At 41.7% G+C, this 24891-nt stretch overlaps 1 protein-coding gene across 50 annotated transcripts; it reads left to right on the top strand.

Moving 5' to 3' along the window:
- The first annotated feature begins 2667 nt into the window (after nt 1-2667).
- LOC309853080 (uncharacterized protein) lies at nt 2668-24179 on the top strand. Of its 50 annotated transcripts, none has more exons than XM_082710752.1 (15): nt 2668-2982; nt 3557-3690; nt 4056-4102; nt 4708-4798; nt 5484-5566; nt 6342-6399; nt 11892-12322; nt 12568-12736; nt 13412-13465; nt 13830-13870; nt 16205-16333; nt 17083-17209; nt 17925-18020; nt 19998-20128; nt 20231-24179. In XM_082710752.1, the coding sequence occupies exons 10-15, from the start codon at nt 13856-13858 to the stop codon at nt 21824-21826; spliced, it is 2094 nt and encodes a 697-aa protein (XP_082566878.1). In that variant the 5' UTR covers nt 2668-2982; nt 3557-3690; nt 4056-4102; nt 4708-4798; nt 5484-5566; nt 6342-6399; nt 11892-12322; nt 12568-12736; nt 13412-13465; nt 13830-13855; the 3' UTR covers nt 21827-24179. The 50 variants fall into 50 exon arrangements, with proteins under 50 accessions (XP_082566878.1, XP_082566880.1, XP_082566874.1 ...); XM_082710754.1 differs by having other exon boundaries at nt 11889-12322; XM_082710748.1 differs by having other exon boundaries at nt 3445-3690.
- Nucleotides 24180-24891: the final 712 nt, after the last annotated feature.

Raw genomic sequence — 24891 nt, 5'->3', positions numbered from 1 at the left:
AATGAAGAAGTGACACTAATCCTTATCAATCTTCCAAAAACTGAAGAGAGGATCACTTCCAAACTCATTTTATAGGGAAGACCAGCACTACCCTGGTACCAAAGCCAGATAGGGACAATACAATCACAGATATCTACACACAAATGTTATTGATGAATATGGATGCAAAAATTATCAATAAAATATCAACAAACCAAATTCAATAGCACTTCATAAAGATCATACACCATGACAAAGTGGGATTTATCCCTGGGATGCATGGATGGTTCAACACATGCCAATTAATAAATGTGATACACGGGGTGCCTGGGTGGCTCAGTGGGTTAAGCCGCTGCCTTCCGCTCAGGTCATGATCTCAGGGTCCTGGGATCAAGTCCCGAATCGGGCTCTCTGCTCAGCAGGGAGCCTGCTACCCCCTCTCTCTGCCTGCCTCTCCATCTACTTGTGATTTCTTTCTGTCAAATAAATAAAATCTTTAAAAAAAATAAATGTGATACACCACTTTAATTGAATGAAAGGTAAAAATTACATGGTCATCTGAAAAAAGGATAAAAAAACATTAGAAAAAATATAACATCCTTTCATGATAAAAGCTCTCAACAAATCACATATAGATGGAATATAACTCAACCTAATAGAGGCCATATACACCAAACCCACAGCTACCATACTCAATGAAAGATTGAAAGCTTATCCTCTAAGATTAGAAATAAAACAATGTACCCACTCTCACTCACTCACTATTCCTATTCAGCATAATGCTGGGACATTCAATCAAGATGAAATAAAAGACACCGAATAGGAGAGGAAGAAGTTAATTTGTCTTTGTTTGCAAATGATATGATCTTACATACAGGAAATCCCGAAGACCTCACCAAAAATATGGTTAGAGCTAATCAGTGAATTCAATAAGGTTGTATCGTAAAGAACCATCATACAGAAATCAGCTGGGTTTCTATACACTAAAAATGGGATATCTGAGAAAGAAAATAGTTCCATTCACAATAGCATCAAAAATAAAAATCCATTGGAATAAATTTAAACAAGGAGGTAAAAGACTTGTATACTGAAAATTATGACTTTGATGAGAGAAATTATAGACAGAGATAGATGGAAAGATATCTTGTATATGACAAGTAGAAGTAATATTGTGGCTCGTTTTTGTGTACAGTTACTCTTCTGTGTACTTAAGAAATAGTCAGTAGCACTGCAGTTCAGGAAATGTTCGCCACCACACCCCCATTTCCTTAAAAGTGCTCTCTTTTGGGAGCCTGGGTGGCTCAGTGGGTTAAGCCTCTGCCTTTAGCTCAGGTCATGATCCCGAGGTCCTCGGATTGAGCCCGGCATCAGGCTTTCTGCTCAGCGGGGAGCCTGTTCTCCCCTCCCCCCCACCTGCCTCTCTGCCTACTTGTGATCTCTGTCTGTCAAATAAATAAATAAAATCTTTAAAAAAATAAAGGCGGGGGGGAATCATGACCTGAGCAGAAGGCAGAGGCTTTAACCCACTGAGCTACCCAAGCGCCCCAAGAAACAAACTCTTAACTATATAGAGCAAACTGATGGTTACTGGGTTGCGGGGAGAGGGGGCGTGGGGGTGGGGGGGCGGGAGGGATGGGTTAAATAGGTGGTGGTTATTAAGGAGGGCAATTGTGATGAGCACCAGATGTTGTATGTAAGTGATGAATCACTAAATTCTATACTTGAAACTAATAGAGTGAGTTACCTGGAATTTAAATAAAAATGTGGAAAATAATTTTTTAAAAACCTCTGCACAGCAAAAAATATATGTTTTTTTAATGAATACACCATTTATGGAATGGGAGAAAATATTTGGAAACCATGTATCAGATAAAGAGTCAGGACTCATATAAAGAATGCCTACACCTCAGTAACAGCAACAGCAACAAAACCCCAATGAATTCAATTTTTAAAAATGGGCAGAGGAACAAACAGACATTTTTCTGAAAAAGATATCCAAATGGCCAACAGGTACATAAAAAGATGCACAATATCGCTAATTATCAGGGAAATCCAATCCAAAATCAATTTCCTGCCAGTGCAACAACAAAAAAAATTCCTGAAGTAAAGGAAAAGCAGAGAACTTTTCTCTTTCTGTTTTATATCCTGCTGGATAGTTGCATCTCTTTTTAAAAAATATATTTTAAAAATATTATTAGAGTGCGTGAGTGGGTGTAGGGGGAGAGGGAGAGGAAGAGAATCTCAAGCAGGCGCCACACTGAGCTCAAGGCCTGATCCCAAGACCCTGAGACCATAACCTGAGTCCTAAGCAAGAATCAGGTGCTCAACCGACTGAGCCACCCAGGAGTCTCTGGCTGCATCTCCTTTTAAATGGATTCTTGGTCACAGGTGAATCCAGGCTCGGGTAATAAAGAAGGCTTGTTCAGCGCAGCTCAGCTCGCCCCTTTTATGATCTCTACTTTTACCCAGCACATAGCAGCCTTTCTAATAATTTTCCTTTTGTTTTTCCCATTTCCAACTACATCAGGTGTGAAAGGGAGCAGTGAGAAAGAAAGGCAAGCCCAGTTCCACAACACCGGAGGGTTTATTTAGACTCCACCTGATCATTCAAAAGAGAAATTTAAGGTAGGCGGGAAGCTCAGTCCTACAGAGGATTCTGGGATTTGTAGTCCAGACGCTTTCTGGGATTGGAGCACTTCCGCTCCGGGAAAGCGCAAAACTATTTGCTCCGCTGGAGAAATGGGAGAGCGTAATACAGTGCTCTGTGTGTTCGGAAGCATTCGGCTACCAGAGGTCAAGAATGCGAAGCCCTCTCCTTTCGTGGACTCCGGATTGGATTCCGGCCGTAGGTGTGGGAACCGGCTTGTCCGCCTCACGCGGGGGCGGAACAGCGGCCCCAGTGCCTCTCGGGAATGCTGGGGAATGTAGTCCAGGAGCTCCGCAGAGTCGTAGGTATTTCCGCTGCGGGAGGTTAACATCGCGGCCTTCGTTTCTCTCTGGGAGGTGAGTGATCCCCGGGACTCCGCGACCTTTTCTAAGTTTTTGACCTGGCATGAGATCAGCGGCTCCGGGCCCTAGGTCACAAGGAGGAAAAGCCTCGGCCCGTGGCAGAGATCGAGGTTGAGGGGCGGGGGCGGCTGCCTGCCTTCCCCTCGCCGGAGCCTCTACGTCTGGGGCGCTTCGCGGGTCTCAGGCTTGGAGGCGGACCCGTCTCCCCGCCGCCCAGCTCGCTTTCCCTTCCCTTCCACACGGCTCTGTCACTTCCTAGAACTTGACCTTTCCGTGCCTCAGTTTCCTTTCCTGGAAGCGGGGATATTACCTACCTTACACATTTGTCTTGTAAATCCATGGCATAGAGTGTAAGTGAACTGTTTGGAGCAGTTCGGACGTGTGGCAGGGTGTCAGTTGTGAATATAAACACTACAGTAGTAGTCAGAAAAGTTACCTCTCTGCAAACTCTTCCAGGTGGCACTGGCTCTTCTCATCCATGCGGGACAGGAGGCTCTGCCCGGACTACTTCTGACTCGTGTTTTAGAAAGAGAGCGGCCCCCACAAATACCTTCTGCGGCTTTTGCAGGGCCACAGACCAGACTGCAGCATCTCAGGCTCCTTTCTTTTCCGCCTCCTGACTTCTGAAAGAGGACCCCTTGGCAGCAGAGCCCCGCTGCGACCGTACTGCGATTTCGTCTTCCTCTTCTACGGTGATAGAAGGTATTTCATTCATGAGCAACTGTTAAATAATTGAGAAAATATGGAGAACATGCACAGGACGTGAGTGATGGTCTTCATGGTTACACCTGGAGTGCTAAGCATCGTCCCGAGGGTTTTATAAAAATTAACGCAATCTTCACAAAGCCCTCTCAAGTGAATACTGCTACTGCCTCTATTGTACAGACGAGAGAATGGAGGCAGAGGAGCCTAAGTTACTTATCCTGTGTCACACCGCTAGGAAGTGGATTTGAATCCAGGGTGTGTGTGCCTTATGTGTGGATATCCTTGGCCCCAAAGTTTGAAGTCCTCAAATTGGAATTAGGAAACAAAACAGAAAAATAAGCTATATAAATATTTAACCATAGGAAACTGGCTGCAGAGGAGTCAAGTCATTTGGGATCAAGTTACAGAGGTAGGTTGGAATTTTAATGTAAAGTATTTTGAAAGCAGGATTCATGAGTCTGGTCTTTTTATAAAATTTTAGAAGCATTCTCATTTCCTTTTATTTCAGACAATATTTATAGTTCATGTTCTCATTATGGAAGATATGCACACTCATCATAGAGAAGTTACAAAATATAAAAATGTATACAGAAAAGCAATAAGAATAACTCCTAATCTAGAATATAGACAGTTTTTAAAAACATTTTAGTGCATTCTGTTTAGCAGTTTTTAAATGTGTGTTTATTTATTTTATGATATTATTACCCCAGTATTTATAGTTAGTTCCTTAACTCTACTGTGGAAGTTTCCAAGCATACCCAAAGTATGATATAATGAACTCCTATGTAACAATCACCCTGAGTCAATCCTTGCTAGTTTTTTGTGGTTTTTTTTGCTTCTCTGCTCTCCACACACATATTTTTTTTCTCCTTGATTATTTTATTTTTTTAATCATTTTTAAATTAACATATAATGTATTATTTGCCCCCTGGGGTACAGGTCTGTGAATCATCAGGCTTATACATTTCATAGCTCTCCTTGAGTATTTTAAAAGATTCTATTAATTTATTTTAGAGAGAGAGAGAGCGCGTGCACAGGGGGAGGGGCAGAGGGAGAGAAAATCTCCAGAAGACACTGGCTACACTTCACTGACTGAGTCACCCAGGTGCCTTTCTCCTTGAGTATTTTAAAGCAAACCCAGATGTTGAGTTGGTGGGACTGAAAAGCTATCACAAATTGTTTATGAAAACCAGTGGAAGGGAGATTTTATTAATACATCAGGATTGGTGTAACGAACTTAAACAACAGAAATTTATTTTGTTACATCTGGAGCTAGAGGTCAAAGATCAGGGTGTTGGCAGGTTTGGTTTCTTCCAAGGCCTCTCCCTTTGGCTGCCTTCATGCTGTGTCCTCTCACATGGCCTTTCCTCTACGTGCCTGCTTCTTTTGTCCCTTTGTGTGTCTAGATTTCCTCTTACTAGGACATAAACCAGATTGGTTTAGGGACTGCCCTAAAAAACTCATTTTAAGCTAATCACCTCTTTAAATGGCCTATCTCCAAATATAATATATTCTGCTAATTTTCTGACTTTTGAACCCAGAATATCATCACATTCTGAGGAACTGGGGTTTAGAACTTCAACATAAGAGTTTTAGGGGGTCATATTCAGTCCATCACAGATATCGACAGCAACTCTAAGGTTTTCAGTCTTGGCAATGAGAATATTACTCATAGGAGAAGGTTAGAAAGAATTGCAGTTAGGGAAGATGAGGGGTTGTCTTTGCTCCTTTGAGGTTGCTTTTGCCACTGGCATATAACTTTGATTTCTTTTCTCTCTTGTTGGCTTCAGGGACTGCTGTTTTCCAGGACCTTGTCATATTCTTTCCAGAGTGCCTAGCAGCAACCTAGAAGTTAGCAGAGAAGAGTTATTCAGTGAGTAGCCATCGAAGGGGGAGTCCCAGCCTGGGATTAGGAAAGAAAATAGGAAGATAATCTATATTCACATTCCTTATCTTTGATCTCACTTGTGGTGGGCTGCGGAATACCACCCACTTTTTCAAGAGTATTCAGAAGCTGATGTACCATTATGCCCAATATGTCATGGTCTAAAACAAATTTTCTTAGAAACAAGTTGATGCTAATGTTTCTTTCTTTCTTTCTTTCTTTTTTTTTTTTTTTAAGATTTTATTGGGGCACCTGAGTGGCTCAGTTGTTAATCGTCTGTCTTCTCAGGTCACGTTCCCAGGATCCTGGGATCGAACCCCTGCATTGGGCTCCTTGCTCAGCGGGAAGCCTGCTTCTTCCTCTCCCACTCCCCATGCTTGTGTTCCGTTCCTTGTTGTGTCTCTCTCTGTCAAATACATAAATAAAATCTTTTTAAAAATTTAATTTATTTGACAGAAAGAGCGAGAAAACAAGCAGTGGGGCAGGAGAGGGGGCAGTCAGTAGCGGGCAAAACAGGATCAAACTTGAGCAGCTTGGTTTAAGACCTAGCTCTGGCACTCTGACTGGATAACCTTGGGCAAAGTATTTAGCTTCTCTGTGCCTCTGTTTTCTTACCTGTCCAAATAGGACTCTCAGTACCCACCTCCTAAAGTTTTTGTGAATATTAAAAGAGAAATGCTATGTAAAGTGCTTGACATAGCTTAGGATATTGTAAATCCTCAACATATTACAGACTAACGTTTTTTTTTTTTTTCTATTATAGGTGGCTATGTGACATGAAAAATGCAGCAAGTTATCGAAAGGGCAAAGGGGATTTTAAGGTATTCTTTTTTTCACCTGCCTACCATTTTCTCTATTTTAGTTCCGTCATTCAGTTGAACAAAAATGAATAGTTTCTGTAATAGCCATTGGTTAAACTTATAACTAACACTAATTTGCTGTCTTGAACCCAGAAAGTCCCTGGGGGATGGTTATTTGGTCTCAGTTGCTTTAAAAAGTTTCAAGTTATCACTATCCAATATGGTAGCCATGAGGTACATGTGATAATTGAGCACCTGAAATATGGCTAGTGCTAGTTGGGATGTTCTGTAAGTGTAAGACACACAATGTATTTCAAAGACTAGTATGAAAAAAAGGAGTGTAATGTCTCAGTAATTTTTATGTTGATTGCAGGTTGAATTTTTATGTTGATCGTAGGCTGAATATATTTTGGATATATTGAGTTAAATAAAATATATTGTTAAAATTGAGCTCAGTTGCTTCTTCTAACTTTTTTTAATGTGGCTACTAGAAACGTTTAAATTATACTATGGAACTTGCATTGTATTTGTCAGATCGCACTGGTCTTCATGGAAGCTCTCTTTTCACTTTTCACTCCGGGGATTTGCCTTCAGGGGCATTCATGAGCTACTCTTGCTCCTTAGGCCTCCAAGAGCATCATACAATGGAGAGAAGCAGAGAGTTTGGACTTAGGAGGCCTGAGTGCCAGGTCTAACCCTGCCCTTGATTTTCTGGATGTCCTTCAGCAGTTCAGACAACTTCTGGAGAGGCAGGATAGACTGACATGGTGGTTCTCAAACTATGGTCATATCAAAATCACTTTAGGGAACTGGGTCAAAAATAGAGAGACTACAAAGATCTAGGAGTTTTACTGTATCAGTGAGCCTTGGTTTTTGTGTTTATTAGCTTTCTGGGTGATTTTGAGGCTGTTCTGATCACCTCCTATTCACCCTGTGTAGGAAGGCGAATCCTTGTTCTAAGTCGTATGAGATGGCTGAAGGCGTAACACCCGACACTGGGCAGGTGTCATTGGCAGCAGCTTACCCACAGCCCTTGGGCGGAGGATACTACATGCCGTGTAGGGCCGTGTGGGGCTTGCGCCCAAAATAGAGTAAACCAGCAGGGGCTGTAGTAGGGGGTTTTTGTAGTGACAGGAATGTAAAGTGACCCTTCGCTCCTGAAGGAAGATGTGATTAGCTTGTCTGAATAATTTGACAGCTGGCAGGGAGGTAAAGGCTGTTAGGTTGAGGACTGAGTGGGGTGCATCTGGTCCAGTTGGTAGAGTGAATTTTTTCGGGTCTTAAAGTTATACAGGCTATTGTGTGGCAACATGGAGAGGTTCACTCCATTGAGAAAGAAGGTTTTTAACACTATGGTTCCCCCAGAACCAAGAGGCATAGCCTGCTACATAGGACCATATGAAGCCTGTTACATGCAGGGTTGGGAAGCAGAGAGAGGAAGGGGGTTTTGCTTTTATGACTAGAGAGGCAGCAAATAACCAGGTGGAGACATCTGTATTGGGTACTAGTGAAAAGAGGCAGGTTGGGGTCAGTGGTCAGGAGAATGAGGGCTCTTGTGTGCTCTCTGGGTTTTTGACAAACTGGCTTTGTGATTTAGCAGGCTCTTGGTGAGGTTGGAATAAAAGATGTCAGATAGTATTGAATCTAGACCCTGGTTCATATATAGAGGAAGTAGCTGGGTGGGAGCCTTTCCCCCAGCATCAGGGGCCAGGGCCATATCTGGAGAGAACAGAGTAACTCATGACTAGGCCTTTGGGCCCTGTGAGGCTCAAAGTTGTATAGGCAGCACATGGAATCTCGGGCCTTACGATGTGATGTACACGAGAGTTGACAACCACTGCTTATAAGACAAGGGCTTGGGCGCCATATTGCCTAGGTTCCTTAGTGCCTGGTGCAGTGTCCTAACCAGACAATGAGAATGTGGCCTGGGGCAGTAGGAGGGGTGTAGGAGTGCACACCTCAGTCGCCCCCCTCCATGGACTTGATTTGATTAGTTGTAGTAAGCCCTGAACCCTTTTTTTTTTTTTTTTTTAAGTTCCTTTTTGAGTCTAATGTGCTGTCCAAGTTGAGAACCGCAGTCCTAATAGTTAAGGCTCTGGGTGAAAATCTTGACTTTTCTATTGGTCACTGGTTGATCATGAACAGAGCTATTTCTCTGTGCTCTATCTTCTTTACCTGTAAAATGGGGATGATTTGTCTCAATCTCTAGACTTGTGAAGATCAAATAAGATCGCACATGTACAACATTCGTGGAAATGGTGCCATGGTAGGTACTAAGTCAGTTGCTATTAAATGTCAGCAAAAATTGAGAGTATTTTATGAATGGCTTGAGTTTCCTTGTGGGTAAAATTAGGTGCTTAGAGTGCCCTTGGTATTCTTTCCGATCCTAACAAACCTTGATTCTAATCCCATTTTTAGAACCAGAGAGAAAGAGAAGATTGCAGTGTATTTACTTTCTCTTAGCTTTTTTGCTCTGTTGTGGTTAGAAGAAGAGTTGAAGGGGAAAATCTCAAGTCTTTAGTCTGTCCGAGGATATCTGGAGGGTTGTTTTGACTGTTGCTACTCTCATAGTGACCCAGAAACCAACAGCATCAGCATCCTCTGGAATATTGTTAAAAATGTAGATTTTTAGGCTCCATCCTTGATCTTCTGATTTAGAATTTCTAGGTGTGAGACAGAGGTTTCTGTACCTTCCAGGGTCTCCATTTGATTCACGGAACATTAAAATTTGAGAAGCACTGGTAGAGAGAACAGACTCATGCTTTTTTTTTTTTTTTTTTTAAAGATTTTATTTATTTGACAGAGAGAGAGAGATCACATGTAGGCAGAGAGGCAGGCAGAGAGAGAGAAGGGAGGAAGCAGGCTCCCTGCAGAGCAGAGAGCCCAACACGGGGCTTGATCCAGAACCCTGGGATCATGACCTGAGCTGAAGGCAGACTCTTTAACCCATTGAACCACCCAGGCGCCCCCAGACTCATGCTTCTTAACAAAAAATATTTTCTGTTTTCTCTCTGGCTGAATTCCACATCCTTCCAGTACCAGATTTCTGCATGATGGGCTCTCCCTTGCTTGGTTCAGGTTTCATGGTCAAATGTGCGAGAAGCATCCATGACAAAAAGTTATTCTGCAACAGCCCTTCCTGCTATCTCTTCACCTCTTTTTACCATGCCTTTTTTTTTTTTTTTTTTTTTTTTGAGAGAGCACTTGTGCAGGAGTGGAGGGAAAGGGAAAGAGAAAATACCAGGCAAGCTTTCCGCCCAGTACTAAGCCCAACATGGGGCTTGATCTTATGACCCTGAGATCATGAGCTGAAATCAAGAGTCGGATGCTTAACTGACTATAGCATAGAGTAGGAGATAAATAATAAGACCCTGATCAACACGACATATCTGTCAGCTGTTCATTGCAGCAGTCATTCTGCAAGTCTTTGTTGAGTTCCTTTCCTACTGAGTGCTCGCAGAAACTCCTTTTGTCTTGATGCTTTCAAAATTTGTTTCTCTACATTTTTTGCCATTTTAATTACAATATGTCTTGGTGTGGATCTGCTTTTTTTAATTTTGTTGGGGGTTCTCTGTGTTTCCTAGATCTGGTTATGTTTCCTTCCCAGATTAGGGAAGTTTTCAGCATTATTTCTTCAAATAACTTTTCTGCCCCCTTTTCTCTCTCTTCTGGGATCTCTATAATCTGAATGTTACTATGTTTGATGGAGTCACTGAGTTCCCTAAGTCTATTCTTGTTTTGCAGAATTCTTTATTCTGTCTTTTGTTCAGCTTGATTACTTTCCATTACTCTGTCTTCCAAGTCATTAATTGGTTCCCCTGCCTCTTCCAGCCTGCTGTTCATTCCGTTAAGTGTGTTTCTCATTTCATTTATTCAGCCCCTTATCTCTGTTATTCTTTTAGCTCTGTGTTAATGGCCTACCAGTGCCCTCCACTCTTTTCTCAGGTCCACTGAGTATCTCTGTGGCCATTACTTTAAATTCTCTATCAGGCATGTTAGTTAGGTCTCTTTCACTAAGATCTCTGGCTGGCACATGTGTATGTGCCAGCGTGCGTGCATGCGCACAGACTCTCTCTCTCTCTCTCATACAAATAAATAAAATCTTAAAAAAAAAGGGGGGGGGTCACCTGGGTGCCTCAGTTGCTTAAATGTCCAGCTCTTGATTTGGGCTCAAGTTATAATCTCGGGGTCCTGGGATTGAGCCCCACTTTGGGCTTGATGTAGAGTCTGCTTGGGATTCCCTCTCTCTTTCTCCCTCTGTGCCACCTCCTACCTGTGCTCGCCATCTTTCTCTAAAATAAAGAAACAAAATCTTAGAAAAAAATCCAGAGGCTCTTTTCCTTCCAAAGTTGACCTTGGTCTTGCAAATATTGTGAAAGACTTGGAGGAAAATCTTGGAAATAAAACACCTGCTCTCCAAATCCTCCCACCTGGGATCAGCCTCAAAATTTTACAACTCAGGGGTGCCTACTGGCTCAGTTGGTTAAGTGTCCAACTCTTGGTTTTGGCTCAGGTTGTGATCTCAGGGTTGTGAGGCAGAGCCCCATGTCAGGCTCCATGGTGGGTGTGGAGTCTGCTTACGATTCCCTTCCCCTCCCTCTGCCTCTCCACCCCCCTCTCTTCCTCCCTCTCTAAAAAAAATTTTTTTTTTCATAACTCAAAGAAATCTTCATTCATTAAGAACCTGACACGGACTGCTGAGTGTCTCCTGAGCAGTTCCTGTTCCAAGCACTGTTTCAAGTGCTTGAGCTACAAAGCTGAGTCAGTATTAATTACAAGATTGATTTACCAGTTATCCCCCTTTTCCCAGAGGTGATGGAAAGCACTCCCTGCAGAACACTTCTTACTGAGCAAAAGTTTTTGGGCAGATAGAGTCAGAACAAAGTGAAGTACAGATCCCAGAAGCCTGTTTCTGCCAAGATTGGAAAGTTTTCCATTGCCCTTTTCCATACTAGGGTTCCTGTATCTAAAGATGGAGAAGTAAGTAATAGTAATTAACTAATAAGTAACAAATTAACCAACAATTGGCCAATAATAATCTCTTAACCTGATTATTGTATGTTCAGTTTCCACCCTCCTCAGAATCAGTCCTATCCTGAGAGTGAAAAGGAGAACTTATATCCAGGCCACCTGTGTGGTTGGGTGGTGGTTCATTACCCAGAGGTGCTCAGCTAGAAAAGGCTTGATCTCAGGAATCTAACCCACTCTCTGCCTGTCTCTACCCCGAGGAAGGGGTTCCTTGGGTGTTCCATGTCGAGCAGCCATACGAGTCACTTGTGTTGCATGTTTAAGCCACCAGATGCTGTTCCAAGTGTCTGACATATAGTTACTTAGACCTACTTCCCTTCCCCTGAGGTTGGTAATGTTATTGTTGCCATTATTATTCTCTCCAGTTTTAGCTTGCGCTTTGAGACACAAAGTATTAGCAAGTTGGGGATGCAGTATTCACACACTGGTGGTCTGATTCCAGAGCCTACACCCTTCACAGCGCTGTTCTCTTCTCCCTCAAGCAGATCCTTTGGCTTCAGAGTCGTCTCCCCGTTTCCGTGTCTGTCAACCCTACTCTCAGCTCTCGTTTCTCTTCCTGTGAGACCTCTTGGAGTCCCATCAGTGTATTTTTGTCCTCAGAAGCAGCAGAGAAGCATCTAGAATACCGGTTCTGGTGTGAGAGCTGGATTCCACTTCCGCCTGTGTGTCTTGACCTCATCAAGCTTCAGTTTCTTCATCTGTTAAACGGAAGCCACAGTCCTCGTCATCAAGTGGGAACTTCCAAAATGCCGGTACCATGCCAGAGGCATCGCACAGATTAGCTCATTTATTCCAGCACAGTAACCCTCTGGCTGAAATTCTGTTTTGATCTCTTTGTTGTATCTGAGGATGGACACAGAGGTGTAGGCAGTTGGACCGAAGTCACACGACTTGTGCGACAGTAACTTCATCATAGGTATGTGGGCAGTACCTTCACCAAATGGTGTGCCAGGTGCTTCGTAAGGTCCCTGACACGTACTTGGTGCTCAGTTAAAGCCACCCACTGCTGTTTTTGTTGTTTTTAATTATTTACTAGGATTATTATACCTTGTTAGTTTGAATGACATAATGACAATGTTTACCTCACTTATGGGTAGATAAGTCTTGCAGAGTCACAGGTTTTTGTTTTTTTTAAAGATTTTATTTTTATTTATTTGACAGACAGAGATCACAAGTAGGCAGAGAGGCAGGCAGAGAGAGAGGAGGAAACAAGCTCCCCGCTGAGCAGAGAGCCCGATACGAAGCTCAATCCCAGGATCCTGGGATCATGACCTGAGCCGAAGGCAGAGGATTTAACCTACTGAGCCACCCAGGCACCCCTGAGTCACAGGTTTTTATTACTTCTTCTTAAGCTTTTGAGAGTCTTTTTCAAGGTCCTGCTTTTAACAGTAAATTTGACAAGGTCTCATATCTTTCAAAAAACAGTCCTCTGTTAACAAAAACAGAAAAGCCCACGGGTGTCCATATAGTAAAATTCACAGAGAGAGAGTAGAGTAGTGGTTACTAGGGTCTGAGGGGTGGACTGATGGGGAGCTGTTGTTTTATGGGTACAGAGTTGTAGTTGAGGATGGCAAAAAAGTTCTGGAGATGGATGGTGGAATGTGGTTAATGAACTTAATAGTGAATAATAATAATAATAATAACAAATTTAATAATGGTTAAAAGGGTAAATTTTAGGTTCTGTTTATTTTATGCAGGAAAACAAGTCATCCACGTAATCTTAAATATTATTGCAAAGGCATCCCGTTAAGTAAGCTGACCAAGAAAGTATAGTATATTTCGGAAGTTAAAGGTGATTTTTGTAGGACAGAGCGACAGCCTCCAAAGGCTCCATTGATAGAAACCATTTATGAGGACAGCTTTTATGTTAGTGAATATTATCTGCTTTTCTACAGCTATTAAGAAATAAGATACCCTAAGAGTGTTCTGTGTGTCCTATACCTGCTGATTTAATTCTTAAAACAATCCTATGAAATAAGCATTGTTAATCCCTCCATTTTTACAGATGAAAGAATTGAGGCACGGAGACATTAATAATTTGTCGAAGATTTCACAGCTAGTAAGTGAACCTAAAACATTTGACCCCGGTGATTACTTTCTCAACCTGGGTATTTAATTCTCCACATCCACGCTCCCTAGAATCAGATTCATACCCTAAAAGTGACAAGGAGAATTTGTGTGTGCTTGGGCAGGTTGTTCATTGTGCAGGGGCTCTCAGCCAAAGGGATCAGTGGTCTCAGGAATCCAGCCCATCCTCTGCCCATCAAGCCCCCTGAGGAAAGGGCACCATGGCTCTTTGATGTGAAGCATGAAATATGGGTAGTGATAATATGTTAGTCGAATGGGTTAAGGACAGTCTTGGCCAGACGCTGATGGCTTTTTTTTTTTTCCTCCTTCCCCTTTTGTACCTTCTCCGGACTCAGCCCTTCCTTAGAAGGACGAGGGCAAAATGACCAAGTTCAAGGTGAGTTGGGCTTCCTTTCTAAATTTTAAACCATTGTCTCATTTCTCTGCGATTAGATGCATTCTTGAAAATGGTTAAACAGAATAGCAGGCATTTCAGAATCTCTTCTGTGCCAGAGGATTGCTGCTTTTTATTTTAGTGTAGATTAATTTTTGTTATTTTATTTCATAATTTCACAAGTAAAATAGAGGAGAAAGGTCACTAGCAGTGGAAAAAATCCTCCCACTTTACTATATTTTCCTTATAAAAACTGTTTTCATTTTCCCATGTTCTTTTCCTTAGATGCATTCGTAACCATATAGTTATAATAGTTATATAGTTAAAATTTTCAAATTATGCTTTTCTAATTAATTAATATTATAGTTCCTAGTTTTTTTTATTCCCCACATTTTTTTTTAAGATTTTTTATTTATTTATTTGACAGACAGAGATCACAAGTAGGCAGAGACAGGCAGAGAGGGGAGGAAGAGGGCTCCCTGCTGAGCAGAGAGCCCGACGCGGGGCTTGATCCCAGATTATGATCCCTGGGATCATGACCTGAGCCAAAGGCAGAGGTTTTAACCCACTGAGCCACCCATGTGCCCCTATTCCCTACATTTTTAATGGCTATATCATATTCCCTTGAATTGATGGACTCTGTGTGTGTGTGTCTGTGCGTGTGTGTGTGTCTCATAACTTTTGCCCCATTTTTGGACATTTAGGTCGTTTAGAATGTTTTTTTTTAAGATTTTATTTATTTATTTGAGAGAAAGAGAACAAGCAGGGAGAGGGGCAGGCAGAGGGAGAAGCAGGTTCCCCACTGAGCAGGGAGCCTGATATGGGGCTTGATCCCAGGACCCTGGAATCATGACCTGAGCTGAAGGCAGATGCCTAACCAACTAAGCCACCCAGGCGCCCTGGTCATTTAGAATTTTTACTGTGTTAAAGAACACTGTTATGATGAGCACCGGGTGTTGTAGGGAAATGTTGAATCACTCTATAGTACACCTGAAATTAATATTACACTGTATGCTAACTGACTGGAATTTATTTATTTATTTACTTTATTTTATTTTTTTTTAAGATATTTTTTTAAAAATTTATTTATTTGACAGAGATCACAAGTAGGCAGAGAGACAGGCAGAGAGAGAAGGGGGGAAGCAGGCTCCCCGCTGTGCAAAGAGCCCGATGTGGGGCTCAATCCCAGGATCCTGAGATCATGACCTGAGCTGAAGGCAGAGGCTTAACCCACTGAGCCACTCAGGTGCCCCACTAACTGGAATTTAAATAAAAGCTTAAAAAAGCAAAACCAGGAAAGTGACATTATAATAAATTCTGATTTTGACATACTTGAAAGAATATTGTACTAATATGTTCCTAACATAACCATTTTCCTCAAAAAGGAATTTTGAGGTTGAGGCATTTGCTATTCTTTGTTCTTAATGCTTTAGGAATCTAAATTGAGAAAGGACACTTGCTAGGGGTACCTTGGGGATTTTGCCCATAGAACACTCTGATTTGGCCTAGTGTAGCCAGGCATAACTGGTGTGTCACATGGAGAAAATATTCTTCTGTATTTTCCCATAAGAAAACTAGAGTCCTTTAAAAAAAAAAAAGAACTTATTTATTTGTTTTAGAGAGGAAATGAGCAGGAGGGGCAGAGGGAGAGAAAGAGCAAGAATCTTTTTTTTTTTTTTTTTTTTTTTGAGAGAGCAAGTATCTTAAGCAGACTCTACGCCCAGTGGGGAGCCCAATGTGGGGCTCTATCCCAGGACCCTGGGATCATGCCTTAACCTGAAGGCAGACACTTAAATCAGGGGCACCTGGGTGGCTTCATTGGTTATATTTTTTATTTACCTATTGATTTATTTTTTATCAAAGTAATAGTGTTCTTAATTTTAAAAAGTACTAGTATAGGAAGACATACTGATGCTTTTCTTACTGCCTTTAGTTTCCGACCAGCCTCAAGAGGCAGTCCGTGGTCGCCCCTGCATGTTAATTCCAAAGAAACAGAATTGTAGAATTTTAGAAAACTCCTTAGGCTCACACAGGAAACCAAAGGTCCAACGGATCCCAAAAGACTCTGGATAAAGAGGGAGGCAAGGGAAAATAATTCTTCTTGAGGACTTAGGCCTTTTTGTGTGTGCTTAGTTGCTGTTGTATACAGAAGACACCACAGCTAATGAGACTGCCTCTTCATGGTCACTCTTCAGTGGCTCCTTTAGGATCTCTGTTGCTCATTCACGGCTCCTGGACATGCAGGGCTCCTATGATGAACACAAAGTTTCCATGTAAAATAGTTAAGACTCTACTGCACACCAGCTGGTCTTACTCATGGGTGATTTTTGCCCCCAGGCAGTGTGTGGCAGCATTTCTGGTGTCGCCAACTTGAGGGAGGCTTCGGCCTCTACTGCACAGAAGCCAGGGCTGCTGCCAAAAAGGCAGGGGACAGCCCCCCCAATAAGCAGTTATCTGGCCCCAAATGTGAGTACTGTCAAGGTTGAGAAACCATGCCGTACACAGAGCTATCCAGGAAAAATAGCAAAACATGAGTTTTTTATGTATGTTTTTAAAAATATGTTTTATATATGTTTTTTTAAAAAAAGCTTAAAGTCTCTAGTAGAAATTTTACAGTCATAAAATAAAACCCTGATTAGAATATGAGCAAAGGACTTTGGCAAGGTAGTAAAGAAGAAGAAATAAAAATGGCCAGTAAATATATGAAAATGTGATCATTTATTAAGTGGCAAATAAGCGCAAAATGAAAAATAAGTTGTTTTTTACTAATCAGATTACATAGGACTTAAAAACGTTGGTTATATTCAGTGTTATGTATGGTGTGGAGAATTAGGGCTACTTAAATTTTCTGAGGGGAAGAATAAAATACAGAAAAAGTTGAAAAGGAGGAAACCTGCCATCGTACATAATAATTTTGAAGTGGCATATTCTTGGATTTTGCAGTTTTTTTCCTTCTTGGAACTTATTCTAAGAAAATAATTAAGACAGGAGGCTAATATTTATTTGAAAGTTCTTTTTAGTATTTATTTTGGAAAGAAAAAAATCTAATGTGATACAGTATGTATTACCTGAAATGTTTACCTATATTGTAGTAAAATTGACTTTCGTCTCTTAGAATCTGAAACTACTTCCTACACATCCCTTCCAGTTTTCTCAGTGCTCCTCCCAGCAGCCGTTGGGTGCAAGATTGAATTTGCTTGTGCTTGGTGTTGTAGGAGGCGGTGACATTCAAGGATGTAGCAGTGGTCTTCACGGAGGAGGAGCTGGGGCTGCTGGACCCCGCCCAGAGGAAGCTGTACAGAGACGTGATGCTGGAGAACTTCAGGAACCTGCTCTCTGTGGGTGAGTACAGGTGCCCTGTGGACTTCAGTCCCTTGCAGTGTTTATTGTATCCTTGGATGTGTATATCCTTTGGAGCTCTTGAACTGGATGACATTTCTCTGGTCTTCTATCATCAAAGTGTGTTTTATAAATGAGCTGTAAATTGATTCAATGACTGCTGTGGTCATCTCTCATGACACATATGTAGCGTATTGTACTAGCTTTTTTTTTTTTTTTTGAGAGAGTGAGAGTGTATGCATGCATGTGCAAATGGGCAAAAGGACAGAGGGAGAGGGAGTGAGAGAATCCCATGCACGCTCCACGCCTAGCATGGAGCCCAATGCAGGGCTCAGTCACAGGACCCTGAGATTGTGACCTGAGCCAAAATCAAGAGTCTGATGCTTAACTGATTGAGCCACCCAGGCTCTCCTTGGACCAGCATTTTTAATGAAATAGGGTAGAAAATAGTTGAGTCCTTGGCAATAACTGCACGTTGCTGAAAATCCTGTGAGAAATGGTGGAAAGAGTCTGAAGAAAACAGACTTTTTTTTCCAGTAATTTACAGGTAAGGCCCGCATATCCTGGATTTTTGCATCAAACATCGTCTTCTGATGGGTTGTAATTAACAGTTTGGAAATCACTGATTTTAATGTCCTAAAAATGATATGGTTAGAACCACATTTTTAGTAGTTTAGTAATTTTTAAACTTTAAATGTTTGTCCTTGCCTTTTGACAGGGCATCAGCCCTTCATCCCACATGTAATACTCCAGTGCGAGAGGGGAGAAAAGCTTCAGATAAGAAAGACAGCAACCCAGGGCCGCGGCATCGCAGGTGAGAGCCGCGTGGCCGCGCTTCCTGTCGCCTCCACAGCAGGGCCGGGCCTTTGAACTCTGCAGCAGTCTCTCGTGCTTTTCCTCCCCTCCTTGGCTCTTTTATAATCATTCTCCACTCGAAGTGATTCTTCTGTATGTTTGTCAGATCCTGTCCTCTGCTTGAATCTCTGGTAGCTTCTTAACTCATTCAGAGTAAAAGCTGAGTACTTCAAGTGGCTTATGATGTCCCACTTCCTGCTCCTTGCTTTGCCCCCATCACTCCGCACACGTGACCTGTCACCTGCCCCCATGTCAGTCTGTTCCATCCAGTTTTGGCGCTCCACTCTTCCCCTCACGGCCCTGCTTCATCAGCCTCTCTCTACTTGTTCTTCCTTCTGTAAGAAGTGCCCTTTCTCTCTGTCATCCTCTTAGCCTCTCCCTTCCTTCATGTAGGTCTCTTCTCAAATCAGAACATCATAAGAGGGTGCCTGGGTGGCTCAGTGGGTTAAGGCCTCTGCCTTCAGCTCAGGTCATGATCTCAAGGTCCTGGGATAGAGCCCCGCATTGGGCTCTCTGCTCAGCGGGGAGCCAGTTTTCTCCTCTCTCTCTGCCTGCCTCTCTGCCTACTTGTGATCTCTGTCTGCCAAATAAATAAATAAAATCTTAAAAAAAAAAAAAAAAGAAACTTAGTTCAAACTCCATAAAGAAGGCAAACTGGGACTTACATATTCTTTCAGCATGTCTTTGTTGGATACTGACAGGGTTCTGGGAGCAGTGACAATGCTTGTCCTTGTGGCTGCTGTGTTCAGGTGGGAGAAGACATAAAACAAAAAGATAACGGACATACATATATAGTACGTCAGATGTAATATGTGCTGTTTAAAAACAAAATGGGGTTGGGGTACCTGGGTGGCTCAGTGGGTTAAAGCCTCTGCCTTCAGCTCAGGTCATGATCCCAGGATCCTGGGATCAAGCCCCACATCAGGCTCTCTGCTCGGCAGGGGGCCTGCTTCTCTTCCTCTCTCTCTGCCTGCCTCTCTGCCTACTTGTGATCTCTCTGTCAAATTAATAAAAAAAAATATTTAAAAAAAAACAAAAAACAAAAAAATAAAAACAAAACGGGGTAAAGCAGATGCCAGGCAGATGGCCAGGAGTATTGAGGGATAGGGAGAATTTACTGCTGGAAATTGGATGGGAAAAGAGGCCTTGTGGATAAGGTATGATTTGACGAGTGATCTGAAAAGAAGCAGGTAGCTAGGTGTGTGTCTATTGGTAGAACAGAGTTCCAAGGAGAACATAACTCTTCCTGACCAGTATTGACTTTGAGAATCTGTACCATACCCTGTTCATTTCCTCCTCACAAGTTCTTGCTCTGGTGTAAAAGATTAAACTTCTGATTTGTCACTTTTTTCCCCCCTGGAGGTGATAGGAACTTTATTGCTGTGAGGTTTTGGAATGACATATGGCACTGTAAACCTCTTCCCCCATTACTGTCCTGAAGAATATTTCCCAGTAGGAGGTGAAAGGCCATTCTCTGCTTATACTCTGAATTTTAGGCACTTAATGTGATAAGATAGCTTCTCCCAAACACGTGTCTTTACAACCAACCCAGTGCTTTAAGGCTTCTAACATAGAATAGACTTGCAGTGAAATAATTTTCAAGCAAAGATTTTCAGCATTGCCTGGGGACATTTTCTGATAATCTGTCTGTTTTACTAAACATTTTGAACGTTTGGTCATATGTGCGTACAACAGGAAGAATTATGTGGAAGCTATTTATCAGACATACGCCGAAGCAAAGACAAGGCTTTTAGTAAAGTGCAGCTTCATCTTTATAGAGACTCCCTAGGAATCTTGATCTGCAGCCACTAAATTTCTAACCTGTTTCTTCCATGTTAAACTTAGTATGATTCTCAATGGACCTAAGTTTATAGCCCTGACATCTCTGAACCAAGTGTCTATATGCCTCATCTCTAAATTCTCATTATCCTTTTAGGAGACAAGAATCTAAATGACCTGGAGACTCTTCAAGAAATTGGATCAAAGTTCCTGCCACATGAAGAGCTGTTCTGCTCGCAGATCTGGCAACAGGTTACAAAGGAATTAGCCCAGTGCCAAGATTCTGTGGTCAGTATTCAAGGAACTGGCTCTCAGTTGGAAAAACGAGCTGATGTACTCTATAAAGATGAGGGGTTTGGTAAAGGCTTTAATCAGAATTCACATCTTCAGGTTCCCCACAGAGACGATCCGGGAGGAAAAACCTACCAGGCAGAGGAGCATGAGAAAGGTTTCATTCAGCGCTGTCATCTTCAAACTAACCCGACAGCCCATGTAGGAGAGAAGCCCTATAAATGTGAAAAATGTGAAAACACCTTCCGTCGGCTTTCAAGCCTTCGAGCCCATCAGAGGGTCCATAGTGGAGAGAAATCGTTGAATTATGACACATCGTTTAAGGGTTTACGACAGAGGTCATCTCTTCACCATCACCAGAGAGTCTCCACTGGAGAGAATTCACACAAATATGAGGAATGTGGGAGGAACGTCGGGAAAAGCTCACATTGTCAAGCTCCTCTGATAGTCCACACATTAGAAAAACCTTATAAATGTGAGGACTGTGGGCTGAGCTTCAGTCAGAGCTCATATCTTCAAGTCCACCAGAGAGCCCACATGGGAAAGAAACCTTATAGATGTGAAGAGTGTGGAAAGGGCTTCAGCTGGCGTTCGCGACTACAGGCTCATCAGCGAATCCACACTGGAGAGAAGCCATACAAATGTGAGGCATGTGGCAAGGGCTTCAGTTACAGCTCACACCTTAATATTCATTGTCGAATCCACACAGGCGAGAAACCCTATAAATGTGAAGAGTGTGGGAAAGGCTTCAGTGTAGGTTCACACCTTCAGGCCCATCAGGTGAGCCACACTGGAGAGAAACCTTACAAATGTGAGGAGTGTGGGAAGGGCTTCTGCCGGGCCTCAAATCTTCTGGACCATCAGAGAGGCCACACTGGTGAGAAACCCTATCAGTGTGATGCATGTGGAAAGGGCTTCAGTCGTAGCTCAGATTTTAACATTCATTTCAGAGTCCATACAGGAGAGAAACCCTATAAATGTGAGGAATGTGGGAAAGGCTTCAGTCAGGCCTCAAATCTTCTAGCACATCAAAGAGGCCACACTGGAGAAAAACCATACAAATGTGGGACGTGTGGCAAGGGCTTCAGCCGGAGTTCAGATCTTAACGTTCATTGTAGAATCCACACCGGAGAGAAACCCTACAAATGCGAGAAGTGTGGTAAGGCCTTCAGTCAGTTCTCAAGTCTTCAAGTGCATCAGAGAGTCCACACGGGAGAGAAACCCTATCAGTGTGCAGAGTGTGGGAAGGGCTTCAGTGTGGGTTCGCAGCTTCAAGCCCACCAGAGGTGCCATACGGGGGAGAAACCGTATCAGTGTGAGGAGTGTGGGAAAGGATTCTGTCGGGCCTCAAATTTTCTGGCTCATCGTGGAGTCCACACAGGAGAGAAGCCATACCGGTGTGATGTGTGTGGTAAGCGCTTCAGACAGAGATCCTATCTTCAAGCCCACCAGAGGGTCCACACCGGAGAGAAACCGTACAAATGTGAGGAGTGTGGTAAGGTCTTCAGTTGGAGCTCATACCTTCAAGCCCATCAGAGAGTTCACACTGGAGAAAAACCATATAAATGTGAGGAATGTGGGAAGGGCTTCAGTTGGAGCTCAAGTCTTATAATTCATCAGCGAGTACATGCTGATGATGAGGGTGATAAGGACTTGCCTTCTCCAGACAATTTGCACAGGAAAGAAGCTCCATAAAATATGTTTTAATACCTCAAATGGGTGCTGAAATAGTCTAATTATCAGAACTGTCCTAGAAGACAAAGCATTTTATAAAAGAGTCAGTATTTAGCCAGGGCTTGACATGTCACAGTGGTTGGGTGACCACACAGCAGAAAAGCCTCATGAGAGCAGTGACATAAGGACTTCATTCAGAACGCTGACATTTAGCAGATAACAGACGGAAGTGAGGCTTAGGAAGGACGCATCTGATCTGAAGTTGACTGAAGGGCTGAGAGGGAAGTGCCAGAATTTTATATTCCATGAGAGTATCAGCTCGCAAGAGCATAGGGATTTGTTGACTGCCAAATCTATTCCGTGTTTTCAGTGCCTAACACATGGTAGGTATTTAGTAATGTTAAATGAGTGAAAGGGAGAATGGTCATATGTGAAATTTTTATTCAGTTCTTCTTTAAAAATTTCTGTGAAATGTGCTTAGAAGAGGAATTCTGCAAGGCTTGGAGGACATTTAAGTTGTACCCATGGGCTTATTTTCCCAACCCTACAGGTCCTGTGAACTAGTGTTTATCAACCTGCCAGTAGGTCCCCAATCACTTCAGTGGGTTGTGACCAGCACTTTTATATGCTAACATTTTATTGAGGTATAATTTGCATGCAGTAACATGCATAAATCTCAATTTTACAACTTCATGAATTTTGACAAATGTATACACTTATGTAATCACCAAAATCAATGTATACAATATTTCTATTAAACCAGAATGTTTCCTTGTGTACATTTCTAGTCATTCCCACCTCCAGTGGCATCAAGTTTGATTGCTATACCTCACATTAGTTGTCTTTTCTTTGGTTCAATGTGTGTCCTCTTATGTCTGGATTCTCTTGATCAAATATATGATCATTTTAGTAGATTGAGGAAAGTAAGATTGACAAAATCAGTGTCCATTATAAAAATTCCTCAGTGAGATAAAAGACATCTATGAAAATTCTACAAGCTAACATTTTTTGTAAAATTATTATTAGGGAATAGTTGGTATAGTAAAATCGACTCTTAGGTATATCATTCTGTGTCATGGCAAATGCTTACTATTGTATTACTACCAACTCAATCAAGATGTTTTAACACTTCCAAGACCGATCCCCTACCCTGAAATTCCTTTGTACTCTTGTAGTCAACCCCTCTCCCTGTCTCCTCTCCCTGCCTTTGGCAGCCATCTGCCTGTTTCCTGTCTGCATAGTTTACTTTTTTTGGAATGTCCTAAAATGGAATCACAGTATGTAATCTTTCAAGTCTGGCTTCTTTCACTTTATGCTTCTGAGAGTCATGAATCTTGATGTGTGGCTCTGCTGAATGGTAGTCTAGTGTATGGATGAATCGTGTTTGGTTTATCCATTTATGAATTCAAGGATATTTGAGTTTCCAGTTGTTAGCGATTATGAAGAAAACAGTGATAAATATTTGCAAAGAGATATGTGTGTCAACACAGGTTTTCTTTGTCTTAGTAAAAATTTAAATAGTGGAATTGTGTAGTATGTCTAACTGTATGGAAAGCTAACAACTCTAAAATGGGTATACCAGTTTGCATTCCTACCATCAATGCATATTAGGGTTTTGCTTTTACCATTTGAAAAGGTTTATTGTGACATCTTTGGTTTTAATTTGCATTTTCCTAATGACTGTGTTGGGCATCTTTTATATCTGAATGTGTCCTGTATGTGTATCTATTTTCTCTGGGAACTGTTTTCTTGTTCTTGATTTTTGAGAGTTTATGTGTTCCAGGCATATGTCCTTTGTCAGTTACATGTGCAAATATTTTATCTCTGTGTGTTTTGTGTTTTTATTCCATTATCAGTGTTTTTCACAGAGTAGAAATTTTGTTTTTGATGAAGTTCTGTTTTCATCTTCCATGGATTGTGCTTTTGGTTTTAGATCTAAGAACTCTGCCCAATCCAAGGTCACTAAGACTTTTCTCCTTTTTTTATCTAAAAATTTTATGGTTTCACGTTTTTGCATTTAGGTCTCTGATCCATGTGAGTTCATCTTATAAAGTGTGAGGTCAAGGACCGTGGTTTTTGGTCCGTGAACATCCACTTACTAAGTATCCTTTTAACATCAAATTTCTGTTAGCCCTTGTGGAAAATCTATTGATCATACGTGTGGGTCTTCTTTTGGCCTCTGCTTGGTTCCATCAATCTATGTGTCTATCATTTTGCTAATATGTAGCCTTATTTAAGTCTTGAAATGAGATGGTGTGAGTTTTCCAACTCCATTCTTCTTTTTCAAAATGTTTTGGCCTTTTTAATTTGTTAACTTTTGTATAATTTTTAAAATAAGTTTTGTGATTTTTAAAAATAAACTAATTGCTGGAAATTTTGTTGGGATTGCACTGAGTATATATAGATAACTTTAGGGAGACTTAGCATCTTAGCAATATTGAATATTCTAAGCCACAGACACGGAGTGTCTGCCTATTTGTTTAGAACACTTCCATTTCCTTTTGTCAATAATTTGTAGTTCTCAGCACATAGATTCTGCACATATTTTATTAGATTAGATTTATACCTAATACTCTGTGTTTTTTAGTGCTAAATTAAATGGTACAATTTTTCAAATTTCAATTTCCAATTGTTTATTGCTGGTATATAAAAATGCAGTTGATTGTTTTATGTATTTTATGATCTTGCCAAACTTGGGTATTAGTTAAAGTTGCCATGCTGTATAGATTCCTTGGAGCTTTCTGTGTAGATAATCATGTCATCTGCAAGAAGCTTTATTTTTCTATGCAATTAATATACATGTTACAGCAATTTCATTGTGATGTAAGGAAGTACCCTCACCATCGTTAAATTTGGGTAACACAACTCATGATGGTAGTGCTTTGGGATGATCTAAGGTAGAGGGGATAGCTGTCTAAGAGAAGGTCCGGAACAGAAAGAATGGTCAGTGTTCAGGTACTTTATACAGTGGAAGTCCTCCCTGAACAAGTTTTAAAAATGGTGGAAGGTTGCACTTTGGGAGTGGTAAGTGAACCTTATCAGAATTATGAAGGAGGCAGTGAACATGGGCAGGAGGTGAAGCTTAT

Source organism: Mustela nivalis, assembly GCF_964662115.1.
Source record: "Mustela nivalis genome assembly, chromosome: 18".
Lineage (NCBI taxonomy): Eukaryota > Metazoa > Chordata > Mammalia > Carnivora > Mustelidae > Mustela > Mustela nivalis.
Note: the sequence above shows the minus strand (reverse complement) of the source record. Positions and strands in the feature narration are given on the sequence as shown.